This window comes from Hypanus sabinus, chromosome 22 (genome assembly GCF_030144855.1).
Source record: "Hypanus sabinus isolate sHypSab1 chromosome 22, sHypSab1.hap1, whole genome shotgun sequence".
NCBI lineage: Eukaryota > Metazoa > Chordata > Chondrichthyes > Myliobatiformes > Dasyatidae > Hypanus > Hypanus sabinus.
The window spans coordinates 44,941,349-44,961,052 of record NC_082727.1 but is presented as its reverse complement, the minus strand read 5'-3'; the positions used below and the strand labels follow the sequence as shown (position 1 = coordinate 44,961,052).

The 19,704-nt window shown below is 38.2% G+C and overlaps 1 protein-coding gene across 1 annotated transcript in view; it reads left to right on the top strand.

The window, feature by feature from the left end:
• Positions 1-19,704, top strand: part of LOC132379574 (leucine-rich repeat-containing protein 27-like) — a 73,561-nt gene that overhangs the window by 12,378 nt on the left and 41,479 nt on the right. The window contains exon 4 of the mRNA XM_059947638.1: positions 280-438. Within this exon, the coding sequence (XP_059803621.1) occupies positions 280-438 (159 nt within the window). The remainder of the gene's footprint in view (positions 1-279; positions 439-19,704) is intronic.

Below are 19,704 nucleotides of genomic sequence, written 5' to 3'. Positions count from 1 at the left end.
GTACTGTGGGAGTATCTTTACCTGCAGGATTACAACAGTTCATGGATTGCAGAATATTAAGAAGAATATCAACATCACCATCAGCACATTGAGGGCAGTTCAGAATATGCATTTATTACTGGTCTTTCCAATAAAGCCAGTATCCCATTTAAAATAGTAACAAAATTTGTTTTGATAATATTTAGCTGGTTGAGAAATAATGTATTTATGCATTTCACATAATTTTGAAATTGATGTAATAATTGTGTAGCTTAGTGACCTAACCTAATTTTTCCCTAGGTAATGTGACCTCATTGAAGGCCCTGAATCTTAGAAAGTGTCCAATTGAGTTTCCTCCTGATGGTGTTCTGCATCAAGGATTAGCAGCCATTCTGGCCTTCCTCAAAACGCCTAGGGCAGTAGAAGCAGAGCCTACAGCAGAATCTGCATATGCTACAGGTATAAATTTTTTAAAAAAAGCATAGTCCTCAATATAGAAACTATTGTACATGAGCAATGTCTGAATGTCATTTGAATGTTTGTATTATTGCTTGACTATTTTCAGATGGATCTACATTTATGTTTTTAATGGGTTGCTTTAATTTGTGGTACTGAGCTTACTTGTGCAAAACATTAAAATTTATAAATTTATTTAATTTCTAAAGAAAGTCTATGCAGAAAATAGATTTTACCATGATGCTCTGCACATGATGTCTGGAATAATGTACTGCAAATGAACCGTGAACCTCATACCTTTTTAAAATATGCACCAGAAACAAGAAAGATGCTGTTGCCTTATTCTGCCTTGCTTTGAATTGGCAGGAGAAGCAAATATTTAACAGATGGTTCTGCTAAGCCTCAATCTATTTGTTCATGTCTGGGCTAAAAATTAATATTAAACAGAAGCTAGTATATATTATGTAGAAAAACATTTTGTAACACTAATTGGTATATTCCTTAGTTTCAAAGATCAATGCAAAAAATTATTTCAAGATCTCTACTAAAATTATTTTGGAGTATATACATGAGTTTGCATACTGTTAGTGAACTAGTCAATTGTGCAAACTTCTGACACATCAGTATAAAGTGGTAGTAACTAGTTGAACTGTAGACCAAAATATTTTATAGAGTCATAGACCATGGTAACAGATCATTCAGTCCATCATATTCATACCAACTTGTGGTCAAACATTTTACAGAATTTGACCCAAGTCCTTCTATGCCTAGGCACTGTAAGTATTTGTGATACAATGATTATGCGTCCATGCTCTCTCTCATGTAGTGCATTTCAGGTACTCACCACTCTCTGACTGGAAAAAGTTTTTACTCAGACTGCCTCAATTTCTTACCACTTAGGATAAATCTATATCCTCTAATTTTAATCTGCCCTGTCTTTGCTCCTCACAACCTTATATGCCTGAATCTTTTGCAGTCATCTACTGTATCCAGTATTCCTGATGAGGCCTCCTTTACATTGGTAAGACCTGATATAGATTAGGGGACCACTGTGTTGAGCACCTCTGCTTCATCCGCAAAAAGTATTGTTTCCTGGTTGCCAAGCATTTTAATTCCTATCCCCATTCCCATTCCAACATGTAAGTCCACGGCCTCCTCTTCTGCCCTGATAAGGCTAGTCTTAAGTTGGAGGAGCAACGCTTCATTTTCTGTCTAGGTAGTTTCCAAACTGATGGCATGAGCATTGATTTCTCTAACTTCTGGTAATTTTCCCGTCCCCCTTCCCCTTCCCTCTTCTTCAATTTCCCATTCTTGCCTCTTACCTCTTCTCATCACCTGCCTATCACATCTCCCTGGTGCCCTTCCTTCTTCCCTTTCTCCAAGGATCCATTCTCCTCTCCTATCAGATTCCATTTTCTCCAGCTCTTTGCCTCATCCACCTATCACTTCTCAGCTTCTTGCTTCATTTTCCCCCTATCCTGAACAGGCCGAGCTGGCAAGGTGGTGTTCTCACTGAATTTGATATAGTCTGTGGTACAATCAGTCATTTTGTTAATGTCCTCCCCATGTGGCTCACATACACATCCCAGTCTGTCCTCTCAAAGCATTCCTGCAGTGCCTCATTAACATCCTGTGTCCACCTTCTTACAATCCTTGTTGACACAGGCTTCCACTGTCCTCTGGTCAGTCTGCAGAACTATCACATCTTTCTGTTAATGTGGTGATCAGGACAGTACTCCTGTTGTGAGCTGAGCAATGTTTTATAAAGTTGAAACATAATCCTCCCTGATCTTGGATAGAATACAGTATCTCAACTAAGGAAGACCAATATCTCATAACATATTATCTACCTTCACTGCTACTTGGGACTTGTATGCTATCCTTTTGCTCCTCAGTACTCTCTAGGATCTCCTCATGGTGTATGTCCTATGTACATGGAAAAGTTGATATGAATATTGATGTCACAAACATGGAGATATTAATATGAAAAATGTTAACAGTATAGTTAACACAATTAAGGTCTTCCCTAAAGAAATAACCTTATTTAAAAATCAAAATTGACTGCTGTTTGTTGGTCTTTGGCAATATCACTTACTATTATTGTTAGTCTGGAGCCTCCATGTTTGTGTTTCTAATACAAACAGTGTCTCAATGTTGATTTTAATATATGCACTGCTTCATGAATGAAATGAAAACAGTATTTTGAGTATTAATTCTGGAAATGCCAAGTTTTATTTTCATTGTTAGTTACATATCTGCTCCAAAATTTTCATCCCTAATCTGATTATGCTGTTTTGCTTTGCTGAGACACAGCAGAGGAACAAAACAACCTCAGAAGTCTCCATTCTGCTCAGAAAACAATCAAGCTTCACGAATCTTTTGCTCCCTCCTGCTATCTGTCCCTACTGCTCTCCTCCCTCTCCCATATTTTCATTAGTTTCTTATGAGCCTTACTTCAAGGCATTTACTGTGAAGGGAGCCAGACATTTCAGGTCCTTAAGTTCAAGAAGAATACTCTGTTTCACAGTTCTGGATGGGATGAAAATATGTCAGAAAATTACCCGAGTTCTTTTATTTGGAGGATTGCATTTCAAATGAATACTGAATCTTTCCCAAAATATCTGAATAAGATTCTGAGTCACTGCTGTATTTGAAAGAAAAGCGTTTTCTGATAGATAAGCAAAGAATAAAAATAAATCTGCAGTGCCTCTTGTATATTAAGTTTAGATTGAGAAGAGATAAATAACCAGGTAGTTTAAACACTGATTTTTCTTTCAATTGAAGCCAAATATTTGAATCATAAAGGAAAACAGTAAGTATCAATGGGAAAAGCAGAGCATCCTCAAAGGATGGGGCACCAACTGTTTAATCACCATCAAAAATGCACCAACAGCTGTACCAGAACTTTCATGACTTTATCCTTACTGAACAACTTTATTTGGTATGATGAAATACTTCGTTGCACCCAGCATTACTTTTTTTTATGAAATGCTTTAAAATAATGACAGTGAATCAACAATATACTACGTTGTTCCTGGAGACAAAAACATATTCAAAGTCTTTGCCACAGAGGATTTTCTGGAGAATAATACAGTAATGCTTGACAAGCTGTTTTTCTTGATGTACTGCTTGAAGTGTCTGATTATTCTGTTGTTCTACCCTGTCCCAGAGTGTACTTCATTGGTTAAAATGATAACATTTTTTTTCCTTTAGCCAAAAGATTATTGTTGATTCAATTAAGTCCAAGTTAATTGTTCAAGTCAGGCTGCACAAGCAGGCACCTCCCAGTCTTCACCCAGCTGACAGAAGTCACCTGCCACTCGTTGCTAACTCATCACCTGCAGCCTATTTAAACCCAGTTCTCATCCACTGTCCTTGTTCACCCATTAAACCAACCAGCTTCAACCAGTTGCTCCTAGCCTTCAGTTACCTTATTGTCTTGTCATGTTAGGTATCCTTTCTCCCTTGTTTTGTGGCCCCTTGTGGCTTTTGTTTTGCAGTTATTCGTTGAAGTGATCACTCACCACTAAATCATCTCCACTGCTCTTCATTTGGGTCAAGTCTGCTCTACGTTTCCTGACAAGATAGGTGAAGCAATGATTGACCCAGCAGAGTATGCTCACCTAAAGGAAGTCGAGCCTCGACAGGCACATGTGGTCCCGAAGCAGCAGGAAACCATTGACCACATATTCACCACTCTCAACCAACTTTGTCTCGATACAAAAACCCCATGCCAGCCAACTCCTCCCTCGGAGCCCTGGATTCCAATGTCCAAACATTTTGGCTCCCTGACCCAATGCCCAATGGAACGATGGCTGAGAGTCGATCTCTGTTACAGCATCAGCCTTTTCCCACCTACACACTTGACAACCACATGTATATGCTAATGGCCATGCACTCTGAGGCCCTCCAGTGGGCCTGCTCTTCACCCCTCTCTGTCTAATCAGTTGCACAACAGACTTTGCATTTTCTATGACTCTAGTTTTGCTAGTCCATCATGGCAGCAGATGTACATCAGTTCATCGCTACCTGACCTAAATGTGTCCAGTTCAATTCCTCCAGCTGGTGACCCTCTAGGCTTCTGGGCCTTACAAATCCATTGTCGCCTGTGGTCCCGTATTGCCATGGATTTCATCATAGGTTTACCACCTTCTGATGAGATCATGGTAGTCATGACAGTGGTGGACCAGTTCTCCAAGATGGTCCACTTCATTACCCTCTCCTGTCAGCTGCTGAGATGGCTGATCTGGTACTCCAGCATGTAGTTTGCCTCTACATTGTGTCATACCAGGACCCACAATTCGTCTCCCACCTCTGCACTTCAGTGAGTTTGTCCTCTGGCTATCATTCACAGACCAATGATCAAACAGAAAAAGCCAATCAGCAACTGAAGAATTTCAGTGACACATTGCTGTCTGTAACCCTTCCACATAGAAGAAGTATCTGCTCTGGGCTGAACTGACCCACAGTCCACACATTCTCTGCTACAGATAGGTGATGGATTTGAAGTGCTTCATTGCTGCCAACCCTCATTGTACCCCGTGGAGAAGAAATAATGTTGAGGTCCTAACCACCATGGCCCTGGTTTGCTGATGCCGGACTGCTTGCAAGAGCCATTCTAACTACCATTCGTGGCTACTGCTACATGATTAGACCCCAGCCAGCCTTCTCCAGATTGGGAACCATGCCTTGACTTGCACATGCCTTTGCTCTGGTTCAACAATCCTTCAAGATCACCATCGCAACAATCCAGTCACTTACCATCTCCAGCTGCCACCACCCCTCAGGATCACACTTGTCTTGCCTTGTCCATTGCCACTCAATCCACCTGAGCATGCACCTCCAGATGCAGGATGGTGGAAGGTATAGACAGTTCGCCAGTTGATGGATTCATAGTGTTGTGGATGGTTGTACATTACCTGGCCAACTGGAAAGGGTACGGTCCAGAGTAGAGCTCATGGGTGCCATCCAGTTTCATCTTGTATCCATCACTTATCAAGGAGTTCTACTGAACCCATCAGATCATCCTGGGCTATTGGGTGCTAGCTGTAGGAAAAGGATTCTTGTCAGACCTGCACAGGCAGGCACCTCCCAATATTCATCAAGCTAATGGGAGTATCCTGCCACTTGTTTTCAAATCACCTGCAACCTACTTAAACCCAGTTCTCATCCATAGTCCTTGTTAACCCTTCAAACCAGCCAGTCTCAACCAGTTCCCCCTAGCCTTCAGTTACCTTCTTGCCTTATCGGGTTATGTATCTGTTCTGTTATTTTGTGACCCTTTGTGACTCGTTATTTTGCTATTCATTTTTAAAGTGATCACTCACTGATAAAGTCACTTCCGAAGCACTCCGTTTGAGTCAAGCCTCCCCTTTTTTCCTGACAGTTCGCCCATAAAATGATACCAACTCTGCAAGTTCATTATAAATCCAAATGCATTTATGACAACCAACAGGAACATTTCCATTTGAGCTGTATATCGGTAGTTTCTGTGACAGATTGTTTTTAAATCATAGCTTCCAACTGTCAGTTCTCATATCTGACACGGGAATAAGTCATGCTATTAGCAACCAATGATTTGCAAAATCTTAATTAAAAGCCATGTTGTCTTGAAAACTAAGAAATGTTGTAGCTTGCCTGACTGATGATTTGTGATTATTTCCATACCTCTGGACAGATAAGGCAGATAAATTCCCTAAAATTTTGCTTTTTGTTTGGGCTGCTGGACTTGTGAATTTGTTAAAACTGATGTTTAGTGTCATGATGCCTCTCAATTGAATTCCTCTAACACTGCAAAACTAAACATGTATTGAATGTCTTTCTTCAATAGAGTGCCACATTTCTGTGCAATCATAGAACTTTCAATGCTCACTAATATTTTTTATTTTCTTCTCATCATAACATATTTACTCCTCCTTGGTCCTGACCTCTACTGATGATCTTTCATTTTTCTTGTGATTCACTGTCCCAGAATTAATTTTAGTCTCAATTTATGCAGTCACCTTACACTAGCTGAAGACTATGTCTACAGACTTATTCCATTTTGTATAATCAATAAAACAGAACACTTAACTGACATGAAGAATTCATAAGGGTCATGCTGTAGGAGCGAAGTATCCATTTTCTGTCTGTCTGTATTGTATTGTGTTGTGTTTATTATGGCTAATATGTCATGTGGGTCATGGTCAATGTTCTCTCTAATTTGTAGTAGTCAGTGTGTGCAAAAATCTTATGCTGTGCAATTTTTTTTCCTGCAACAGAAGTATGTGTGCACTGAATGCACACGTGGCACAGTTTATATAGGTTTACAAAATATTTGACATAAAACTGCACAGAATAGCAACAAAATAACGTACATATTTAAGTCACTCAGTTATTTTTTTCTCTCTCCTGTCTTTGGCATTTACCCATTCTTTGTAAACTCTATCTAGACTAATAGAACTTCCATCCAATTAATAGCTTTTGATTCTCATTAACATATCCAAATGACATTCACCTACACGGTTTCTCAGCTTGTTTTTGAGTTGATTCATTAGGTTAAAACCCTGCTCACAGTCCACACTGGATGCAAGAAAGGTTCCCCCAATGTCCATCAGCTGTGCAAGGTCGCAAAACTGTTCATTTTGAAGTACAAATACCACCATTTGAGCAAAGCTTGAAATCAGTTTGGATTTAATTTTTTTCTTCCATGGAAAATTTGAAATCATTAAGCTGTCTAACCACTGTAGTATTTTCAGGTAGAAAATCATGATATTTTAAACGTAAGGCATTAACTTGTTCATTGCCAAATGTGAAGTCACAATCTGCAATTGTAGAGAAATCAAAAGCTGTACCTCATCTTCAGGAAACCTTTCTTCTAAATGAACACAAAGACTACTTATAAAAGTCAACAGCGAACTTGTATCTACTGTGATGTTTTCTTCATGTTGTTGGCTCAGCAAAACTTTAAACAAATTTGCAGTTCTTTTGTGATTCACGGTCTTCGCTTCTTTTGAATTCAACATGGTGAATCAATATTTTTTTTCAATAAAAACTTAGTAAGCTCTCTACAGGATTTGAAACAGATCTTTGTAAACTTTGTGATATGAACATTGTCCGCCAAAGATAGCTGCCACCATGATGCAGCTATACAAACCAGAACAGAAAAGGTGAGGTGACATAAATTAGTGACGTGCATTGTGGTATTTGAAAAACCGACTAAATAGTTAACAGAAACATTTAGCTAAAAGATTATTTTCAATAAGTATAATTAATTACTACATTATTTTAGGTAACTAACCTTTTGTGCGAACATTAATTTCCTTTGTGCACTGGTGGAAAAACTTTTACTTACTTTACTCTTTGCAACCTGTTTTAAAACCTTACTGTTAAACGTGATATTGTTTTACTATGAATACAAGGGGTGCCATAGGTACCAAAAAAGATCTTCCTGCATCTTTGGAATCTATTATGGATTTGCTTCGAAAATACAGAAAAGAATCTTCTGCTGAAATTAAACAAATAGATGAAAAATTGGATTCTATTCAAATAAACCTTAACTGAACATGATAAACAAATAGAAGAGAATGAAGCAACTCTGACAATTTTGACATGAAAATTGATGACTGCAAAAAGTTTGTGAAAAACAAAGTCTAATAAAAAATATAGACAGGAAATTATCAATTTAGAAAATGGAAGCGGAAGAAATAACCTACAAATTCTAGGCCTTGAAGAGTTGCCAGAAGATGATCAGCCTATGGAGTTCTTTGCAAACTTTTTGGCATAATTATTTCCTAGAATTTTACCATGTTTACTAATGATTGATCGAGCTCATAGATCACCTGTGCCCAGATCAGCTCTGGGAGGAAGACCCAGATCAGTAATAATCTGTTTTCATGAATTTCAAACAAAGGAACTTTTAATTTGTGAATCCCGTCGAAGAGGAATGGTTCTGTTCGATTGAAGAAGCTCAGGAATTCTTAGAATCAGAAGGTTAGCTGTTTAGTATCTTTCTACATGAATAATTGCTTCTTTTACTTTTGGTGAACCTTTGTAGCTAACTCTCTTTTTGAACCTTTTAATGCTTTACTTAGAGAATAAGATTTTAACGAGTTAATACCTTGTGTGTTCATGTGTTTTGAATTTTGATAGATTTTTTATTTTATATTATACTTGAGTTTTTTTTCTATCAATAAGGCTTAGCATGGGTATTTTTCATTTTATCATTTGGAACTGTAATAATCTATATGTGTTCTTGTTATGAGAGTTAAGTTTTTTTTCTCTGTTGTTTAGTCTAGGTTGGAATGCAGCTAACCTTGAAATCAATTTGGAGCTAAACCAGTAGATTTTTTTTAGGAGGATGATGTTATTAGCTGTAGCTATTGGCTATCTATTGGTCGGCTTTCTGACTTTGGGAGGAGGGAGGGGGCTGGGTTTTTTTCCCTGGAAGCTGTTTTGGTCTCTCAGCCAAATCTGTTGCTTGGTTACTTTATTTCAAGGTTCATTGTTTGATTTTAATATACATTCCATTGGTTATTACTTTAACCTTACTTTAAAATAGTATTAAAATGGATCAAACTATTAATTTACTTAGTCTTAACATGAAAGGATTAAATCACCCTGTGAAAGAGAATAAGATTTTTGCATATATTAAAAAAACTTAAGGTCCCAATTACTTTTTTACAAGAAACCCACGTATGTAAGTGTGACAATTTACACCTTTTTAGACAATGGAGAGAGCTACGTTTTCATTCCTCTTTTCAGGCTAAGACGAGGGGGAGTTTCGATCTTTATAGATAACACAGTTCCCTTTGTCCAACATAAAGTAGTGTCTGATACTAATAGGCATTTTGTTATAGTGTCAGGAAAATTAACCATATAACCATATAACAATCACTGCACGGAAACAGGCCATCTCGGCCCTCCTAGTCCGTGCCGAACTCTTAATCTCACCTAGTCCCACCTACCCGCACTCAGCCCATAACCCTCCACTCCTTTCCTGTCCATATACCTATCCAATTTTACCTTAAATGACACAACTGAACTGGCCTCTTCTACTTCTACAGGAAGCTCATTCCACACAGCTATCACTCTCTGAGTAAAGAAATACCCCCTCGTGTTTCCCTTAAACTTCTGCCCCCTAACTCTCAAATCATGTCCTCTTGTTTGAATCTCCCCTACTCTCAATGGAAACAGCCTAATCACATCAACTCTATCTATCCCTCTCAAAATTTTAAATACCTCGATCAAATCCCCCCTCAACCTTCTACGCTCCAATGAATAGAGACCTAACTTGTTCAACCTTTCTCTGTAACTTAAGTGCTGAAACCCAGGTAACATCCTATTAAATCGTCTCTGCACTCTCTCTAATTTATTTATATCTTTCCTGTAATTCGGTGACCAGAACTACACACAATATTCCAAATTTGGCCTTACCAATGCCTTGTACAATTTTAACATTACATCCCAACTTCTGTACTCAACGCTTTGATTTATAAAGGCCAGCGTTCCAAAAGCCTTCTTCACGACCCTATCTACATGAGACTCCACCTTCAGGGAACTATGCACTGTTATTCCTCGATCTCTCTGTTCCTCTGCATTCCTCAATGCCCTACCATTTACCCTGTATGTTCTATTTGGATTATTCCTGCCAAAATGTAGAACCTCACACTTCTCAGCATTAAACTCCATCTGCCAACATTCAGCCCATTCTTCTAACCGGCATAAATCTCCCTGCAAGCTTTGAAAACCCACCTCATTATCCACAACATCTCCTACCTTAGTATCATCGGCATACTTACTAATCCAATTTACCATCCCATCATCCAGATCATTACAAACAACATTGGGCCCAAAACAGATCCCTGAGGCACCCCGCTAGTCATTGGCCTCCATCCCGATAAACAATTATCCACCACTACTCTCTGGCATCTCCCATCTAGCCACTGTTGAATCCATTTTATTACTCCAGCATTAATACCTAACGACTGAACCTTCTTAACTAACCTTTCATGTGGAACTTTGTCAAAGGCTTTGCTGAAGTCCATATAGACTACATCCACTGCCTTACCCTCGTCAACATTCCTCGTAACTTCTTCAAAAAAATTCAATAAGGTTTGTCAAACATGACCTTCCACGCACAAATCCATGCTGGCTACTCCTAATCAGATCCTGTCTATCCAGATAATTATTAATACTATCTCTAAGAATACCTTCCATTAATTTACCCACCACTGATGTCAAACTGACAGGTCTATAATTGCTAGGCTTACTTCTGGAACCCTTTTTAAACAATGGAACCACATGAGCAATACACCAATCCTCCGGCACAATCCCCGTTTCTAATGACATCTTAAAGATCTCCGTCAGAGCTCCTGCTATTTCTACACAAACTTCCCTCCTGCCAGGACCTGGAGATTTATCCACTTTTAAGTTTCTTAAAAGAGCCAGTACTTCCACCTCTTTAATTGTCATAGGTTCCATAACTTCCTTACTTGTTTCCCACACCTTACACAATTCAATATCCTTCTCCTTAGTGAATACCGAAGTTAGATAATAAATTAATGGTATTTACTAATCTGTATGCCCCAAATATAGATGATCCAGGATTCTTTGAGAGTTTTTTTCCCGTTTTTGCAAGATTTGAGTCTTTACACATTGGTGATGGGAGGACAATTTAATTGCTGAGATAGGATCCAGTTTTAGACCGGTCATCTTCTAAACCAGCGACACTCAATAAATCAGCTTTGTTTATTCAATCTTTCCTAATGGAATGTGCTATTCTTGATGTCTGGCGTCTCTTACATCCCTACATAGACAGGGAGTATTTGTTTTTTTTTCTCTCATGTCCATCATATGTATTCTAGGGTTGATAGAATACATATTGATAGCCAAATGATTCCATTAGTTAGATCCTGTGAATATAAAGAGATTGCTGTCTCAGATCATGCTCCTGTGTTTTTATCTTTGTCTCCCTGGCCTCCCTCAAATAAACAGATTTTGGCATTTTAATCTAACTTTGCTATCTGATACGGATTTTTAAAGCTTCTGGAGAGACGAATTATTCTTTTTTTTTGAAGAGAATACGCTGGAAGAGACTTCTAGTCTTATTATATGGGATGCCTTCAAGGCCTATATTAGTGGACAAATTATTTCTTATACTACAAGTGTTAAGAAAAAAGCTAATAAAGAGAATTGAATTAGCTAATCAGTTGAAACAATTAGACCAAAAAGATGCCTTGGTTCCAGATCCTGCTTTATTTGAAAGGCATGCTGAGATTAAATTTAAACATGATTTTCTTTTAACATATCCAATTTAAACTCAACTCCTAAAAGATAAGTCAATTTTATATTCGTGGAGACAAAACAGGTAAATTATTGGCTAACCAGTTACAAACTTTTATAGCTAAATGGCAAATTAAAGAAATTTGTAAAACTAATGGTGATGGGACAACTGACCATTTAGAAATAAATGATACATTTAGAGAATTTTATTCTAAACTTTATAGTTCTGATCCTCCTAAAGATAATACTGTATTGTAATGAATAATTTTTTAGACCAATTAAACATTCCTACACTTTCTCTTGATAACTGAAAACAGTCGGATCATCCTATTTCTTATGAGGAAATTGCTGAAGCTGTACATTCATTGCACTTGGGGAAAGCTCTGGGTCCTGATGGATTTTCTGGAGAATTTTATAAGGCTTTTTCCACATTGCTTATACCTCACTTACGTTCAGTCTTTTCAGATTCCTTTAAGTTGGGTAGGTTACCACAATCTATTTATGAAGCTTCTATTTCGCTTATCCTTAAAAAGAATAAGAATCCAACTGAATGCTCTTCATACAGACCAATCTCCTTACTTAATGTTGATACTAAAATCCTATCCAAAGTTCTGGCTCATAGGATTGAAATATTTTGCCATCTATAATTTCTGATGATCAAATTGGATTTATTAAAAATTGATATTCCCACTTTAATATTCATTGTTTATTAAATGTTATCTATTCTCCTCCTAACAAGATATCGGAATACTTGATATCCTTAGGCACTGAGAATGCTTTTGATCGGGTCGAATGGAATTATTTATTTAAGACCTTAGAAAAATGTAATTTTGGGCCCAGTTTCATTCAGTGGATCAAATTACTTTATTTATCTCCCTCTGCTTGGGTTCTTACTAATTTTCAGAATTCCAAACCATTTAAGCTTCAGCGTGGAACCAGACAAGGCTGTCCTTTGAGGCCTTTGCTCTTTGATCTGGCCTTAGAACCCTTAGCCATTGTTTTTTGAGAAGCTCGTGATATGACTGTCATTTTAAGGAGAGGTACTACCCACAAAGTTTCGCTCTATGCTGATGACCTATTGCTTTTTATTTCTAATGTTGAGACTTTGTTATCTCCTGTGCTTTCTTTACTCTCCTGTTACAGCCGATTTTCAGGATATGAGCTGAATTTACAGAAGAGTGAACTCTTTCTTTTGAATAATTTGGTATCAATTAATACTAACCTTCCTTTTAAAATTGTAAGAAATCAACTTACCTATATGGGTGTAACAACTACTAAGAATTATAAGCACCTACTTAAAGAAAATTTTCTTACCCTACTGAAGTATGTAAAAGGGGCACTATCAAACTATTGCCCCTCTCATTATTGTTGATAGACCGAATTAATTCTATTAAAATGAATATCTTACCTAAACTTATATACCTTTTTCAGGCCTTACCCGATTTTATTCCTAAATCCTTTTTTGATTCTCCCGATTCTATTCTATTTTCTTATATATGGAAAAACAAACATTCTTAACTAAATGAAGTTCATCTTCAAAAAGCTAAAAAGAATGGAGGTTTAGTTTTACCAAATTTTAGGTTTTATTACTGGGCAATCAATACAGGAAATCTTACGTTTTGGTCATATTATATTAACCGTGAGGACTGTGCAGTATGGGTTTCTTTAGAAGCTAACTCTGCTGATAAATTCTCTATCATTTCTCTTCTTGCAACCTCACTTCCTTTATCTTTAAGCAAACTGACTGACAATTTGGTAGTTAAACATACTTTGAGGATCTGGGTACAATTTAGAAAATACTTTGGTTTACTGTATTGAGATTTTCTCTTTCAAGTCCCATTTTTTTCTAATTTTTTTTTAAACCTTCTATAACCGATCTAGTTTCTAAAGAATGGGATAGATTGGGTATTAAATGCTTCCAGGATTTGTTTGTTGGAGGAAGTCTCTTTTCGTTTGAGCAATTGTCAGCTAAGTATAGCTTACCAAAAACCCACTTTTTTTTGATACCTACAAATTAGAGACCTTGTATATAATGTATTTGGTATTATTTTATCTTTTTTGACATAATATATATCTTGTACTCTGTATTCTATGTAGAAATTAATAAAAATATTGAAAAAGAAAAGACAGTGGTTACCTAGGCTTTCCTTGATCAATGAAGTACAGCAGTATTCTTCTCAGTAAGCCTCATGAACAAGCTCAACCTGACAGGAAAAGAAACACACATTCCTTTACATATAAGGGGTCAAGGGAGGTTTGTGAGTAGCTATGTCATTTAAGAATTGGAAGTGACTAACTTAGATTGTAAAACAATTGTGAACTGCCTTACATCTATACACAGGAACCATGCCTTTCTATAAAGGGAGCAATCCTCATCAGAGAGATCTTTAGGCATAGTCTCACCTGAAGCATATTCATTTGCTGGAAATTGAGCTGCAGATGGGGATGAATGTGCCTAAAGCATTGGAGACATTGCAAATGATTTGCAGTGTTAATGATGGACCCTATACAATCAGAATAATGCTGAGTTGGATTCTTAATAAACCATTGAAAGGGGACTGTGATGCTGGAAGAGCTGATGTTTGGCCAGAACTGACAGTTAACAGGATTTCAGTTTTGAGCTTAAATGAGCTTTGACAACAGCCATTCAAGACAGACTTATCAGAATGCAGTCAAAAGAAACAACCTGGTATGTCAGGAAAAGATCACAATCCAGGACAGACTGCTTAACAAAACAGGACACTTGTGTAAATGTTGAGATTTCATGTCCCCTGTGTCGTGGTAGCATGTAGTTGTAATTTTTCTTGTATAATTAGTGGGCTGGAATGTAGGAGTCATGTATCTGTTCTCTATCATTGTATAGCTAGTCACATGAGTGGAGGTGTGGTAAAAGTGAAGGAAATAAGTTTTCATAGCTGTCACAAAATGCTGGTGGAATACAGCAGGCCAGGCAGCATCTATAGGGAGAAGCGCTGTCAACGTTTCAGGCCGAGACCCTTCGTTAGGACTCATAGCTGTGCTTTGTTTATTGCAGTTTGTAGCAGCTGGGGACTAACAGATGTCGTATCATTTGCTGTCCACTCAGTAACTCTCAATTACACTTAGCATTCACTTGGATATGCTTAAGTTTCATTGCTTCAAGATTGTATATTTGCTAATTGCTAATGAAGGATCGAATACATATTCTTGACTTTCGGAGCAATCATTATTGGAGTGATGGTACATCATGCAAATGTGACAAATCTGCTGGGTCGTCAGCAGCAACAATTGTTTTGGTTTTTAGTGTGGTTTGGCCACTAAAACCTTTTTGGTACAACAATAACACATCTACACAATAATACAACATTGTTGCCTAAAAGGAAGATTCAAATCTTTGGTGATCCATTGCAGTATCATGCATTCATAAAGACTTTTGAAAATAGTGTTGAAGTAAAATTGATAGCTATAGTGACTGCCTCTAATTCCTTGAACAACACACGGGGTTCCCTTGATAACTTGTCAGAAGCTGCCAGCATGTCGTCCAGAAGAAAGCATATCTAATGGCCATGGTTTTACTACAGGAACATTTTGGTAATGAACAGAAAATTGCATCTGCCAACATGCAAAAGGCTCTTTCATGGGTGCCTGTCAAATCTGTTAAATGTGAAAGTTCTCAAGACTAGAGTCTTTTTCTTAGAGGATGCTGTAATGTCATGGAAGAAGTGCAGTACATGTGAAGATTGGACATGCCTGCCAGTATGTTGCTTGTCTTAAAGAAATTGCCCAGTATGTTTCAGGAGAAATGAAGAATGTTGGTCTGTGAACTGTAAGGAAGGTACAAATGTAAAATTAATTTCACTGACATTGTTGATTTTATTGAAAGGCAATTAAAGATTGCTTTACATGCAATATTTGCACGTATACAAGATGCTCCATCACCAGCAATAAGCAACAGCATGAACAATGCTCAGGCAGAACTTTGTTCGAAGACTAAAGGAAGCAGTTCTGCCACTACTGTGACCACTGTTAGAAGTAAAGCTAAAATTGAACCTGGAACTAATAGAAGAGAGAAGATCTCGTCAGCCAAATGAGTTTGTCTGTTCTGAAAGGGTGAACATGCATTGGATTTGTGCCTTCAGCTGGAGAATAGTGAGAAGATTGCCCCTCAAAGGAAAATTGTGTCTGCTTTGGTTGCTTGTGTACAGAACACATCAATAAGGACGTGTCTTTCATGAAAGGTATGCAGTGGCAGACATCTCAGCCTATTTCATATTCACTCTGATGAAAAGGGTGCAGAACTGAAAAGCCACGAAAGAATCAGACACAGCAGTGAGTAGTGCACTGGTATCTAATGACCTTACAGGGGCTGGAGATCATGATTTTAAACTAAATAAAATGTGACTTGACTTGAAATATGCATAAAATATTGGAGCAAATGCAAGTGATTTGCAGAGTTAATGATGGACCCTATGCAATCAGAACAATGTTGGGTTGGACTGTGAATGGACTACTGAAAAGAGACAATGGTGAAGGAAGAAACTGTGCTCAACCTGAACTGATTAACAGGATCTCAGTTTTGAACTTGGATGAGCTTTGGCAGTGGCAGTTCAAGGCAGACTTACCTGAATGCAGTCAGGATGAACAACCTGGTTTGTCAGGAGAAGTGAGTAAGTTCATGGAGTTAGTTGCAAACTTTGCAAAAGTGGTCGATGGTTACAACCAGATTAGTTTACTTTTAGAAAGAAGGAAGTTAACATGTATAACATAAAAAGCTTGCTGAGCAGCGCGCTGTAAATGTAAGGAAAAGGTTGAAGAACGATTTGTCATTTCACACTGACTACACAACTTTCGTGAAGGATGTTGTCTCCAAAGGTTACGACGAAGCAGTGCCAGCAGACGATCTGGATCACAGTGACGGGAAGGTTTGGTATATTCCACATCATGGTGTTTACCTCCTGCAGAAAAGAGAAACTTTGTTTTGTGTTTAACTGTGGAGTGACTTTTCAGGGAATATCACTTAATGCTCAGCTTTTACAGAGACCAGATCTTACTAGCTCTCTGATTGGAGTCATAAATAAATTCAGAAAAGATCTGGTGGTTATCATGGCACGTATTGAATTAATGTTTCATCAAGTTAAAATACCAGTGGAAGATGCAGATCTAATGAGGTTTCTGTTGTGGCCTGATAGTGACCTCATCCAAGATGTAGTGGATTTTAGAATAGTGGTACATCTCTTTGGAGCAACTTCGTTATTGAGCTGTGCCAATTTCACTCCTGCAAAATATGCAGAAGACAATGAAGAACAGTTCAGTCACGAGATGGTGGATAAGGTTTTGCATTGCTTCTATGTAAATTACTATCTTTGTCGGTGTCCTCTGAGGAAGAAGCAGCGTCTCTCTATCATGACCTGTATCCATTTGTGCTAAAGGCCCTTTTTGACTCACAAAGTGGATAAGCAACGGACAAGGTGTGCTATCTGTGATACCAGAAGAGCAATAAGCAAAAGACTTGAAGAATTTGGATCAAGATATCCCTTTGGTGGAGAAAGTACTGGTTGTGCAATGGTGCATTCAGTCTAATACTTTAAAATTTAAGATCATAATCTAAGATTGTCCACTCACCAGAAGAGGATCCTCTCCAACAGTTAGTTCCATCCATGAACTTTTAGGAATTGTGAGTCCAGTGGTGCTATCTGCTAAGAAGATTTTACAAGATCTATGTAAAAGAGGGCTTGGCTGAAATGACATTATATGAACATGAGTTTCTCATGAGTGGACAAGCTGGCTGGAAGAACTCTGCCAATTGGAAGACTTCAAGGTTGTTAGATGTTTGAAACCTTAGGATTCTGAAGAAATTACTGCTGCTCAGTTACACCACTTTACAAACACAAGCAAAGATGGCTATGGAGCAGTGACCTGCCTATTCCTGCACAACACATGTTCACACTGTTTTTATCATGGGAAAGCTGAAGGTAGCTCTACTGAATTTAGTTTTCATCTCTTGTATGGAGCTCATTGGTGCTATGATGCCAAGCCACATGAACTCATTTTAGAGGATTGAGTTGCATATGCAGCTTCAAGACTCAGCTTTTTGGACTGATAGTACTTCTCTGCTAAAGTACGTCAAGAATGAAAGTTCCAGGTTCCCGACCTTCATTATGTAGCCCTCTCACTGGTCTCATACAAACTTGGGTTGATAGTGGACTCAGCAGCATGAAGGCTTCTTTTCATAAGCAATATTTGTCTAGGATCAGTATGATTTGGGGTACTACCAAACAGGAAAGTTAGGATGTTCTGATTAATGGGACTCCGATTTGAGGGAATGCTGTATAAATACTGTCCATACGGAATTCTCGGTCAGCATGAAATATCAAATCACATACCGCATAAAATTATGGCAAAAGTATATTTACTAATTCCAGCTTTAATAACTGTTTGATAAAAGAAAGAAAATAAAGAAATAAGTGTCCATTACAGTTAAACCTGTCTAAATGTGCGCATGACCTTGGAGCTTGTATCTTCCAAAAGCTGGGTATAACTGTTACTCATGGCTCTGAATTCTCATCACCAATCACCAGTAGAGCTTCCCATCTTGGACTCCTTTATCTCACGAAGCACTCTTTCCAATTATGTCTTCCCGTCAGATTGAATCCTACTGCCATCTCTCCCGATCTCTTTTCCATACATCCTGCCAAAAGACCATGAGCCCCACCTGTGTTCATCACAAGTCTCTCTCCACCCAGCTCACTTTAGAACCTTCTCCAAATTCCGCCATCCTAATTAGCTGACGCGACATTCCTAAGTTGAGCATCATCGTCCCTCATCTAACCGAAATCAAAACATTCTATACCAACAGGGCACACTGCTTTTACAGAAAGCTTCTAAATGAAATACCTGACAGATTAGCAGTGGAAATCTTAACCAGGGCATTACAATTGCTAAGAATTTCAAAATTCTTGAGGTCTCACAAGCATCCAGCAGATGTGGTCTCTAGAGGGTGGAAGGTGAAAGCATTCCTGAAGAATGAGACATGAGTAACAGGGTCCCAGTATCATCTTCAACCTGAAAGTGAATGACCTATGAATCCTGATTGTTCTGGAAAAATTATGCTAAATGATTCAGAAGCCACAAGATGTTACAATGAATGTCATGCAGCTTGAAGAGGAGGTATATGCACTAATGCGTATAATCCATCACATCTCATATTAGGCTCATTTGAGGAACACAGAGACCTGGATTCTTAGGTTTAAGATCCTGCTCTTGATTCTTAGTCAGAAGGGGAAACAATTGAACATCACGCTTCCTCAGTCCGACTTGGATGAAGAATAACAAGGTACTGTTATTGAGAAAGCCAAGGTTCAGAATAGCAGAGTTTGTGTCTCAGTGAAGGAACTCAGAAAGGCTGAAATAGAAGCAACACACACAAAATGCTGGTGGAACGCAGCAGGCCAGGCAGCATCTATAGGAAGAAGCACTGTCACCGTTTTGGGCCAAGACCCTTTGTCAGGCTGAAATAGAGATCATTGGGTTTTGCCAAAAAAAGATATACCCAAATGAATTCTCACACCATGGAGGAACATGGAAGAGTTTGATCAGGTCTGTGTGAAAAGTCCTCAATTCCACCATGAAGGTACAGAATTTTGACAAAGGGAGTTTTCACACAGTTCCTTTTGAAGTAAATGCTATTATCAATGGTCCAAATATAAAGCACATTCTGATCCTGGTGATTTGGAAGCATTAACACCCAACCATCATTTGCTTCTGAAGACTTCACCATCCTTACCACCAGGAGAGTTCCAAAAGGAAGATGTTTATGCTTGTTGTAGATGGAAACGAGTCTAATACATGTCAAACTTGTTTTGGTAACAGTGGGTCAAGGAATATATACCACGGCTGCAGGAACATCAGAGATAGGTATAAACTCAATTTCCACCAAGGAGACGTTATGCTTAGAGTTGACAAAATAGTGCCTCAAAACTCATGGATCCTGGGAAAAGTAATTCAAGTCTTACCAGACAGAAGAGGATT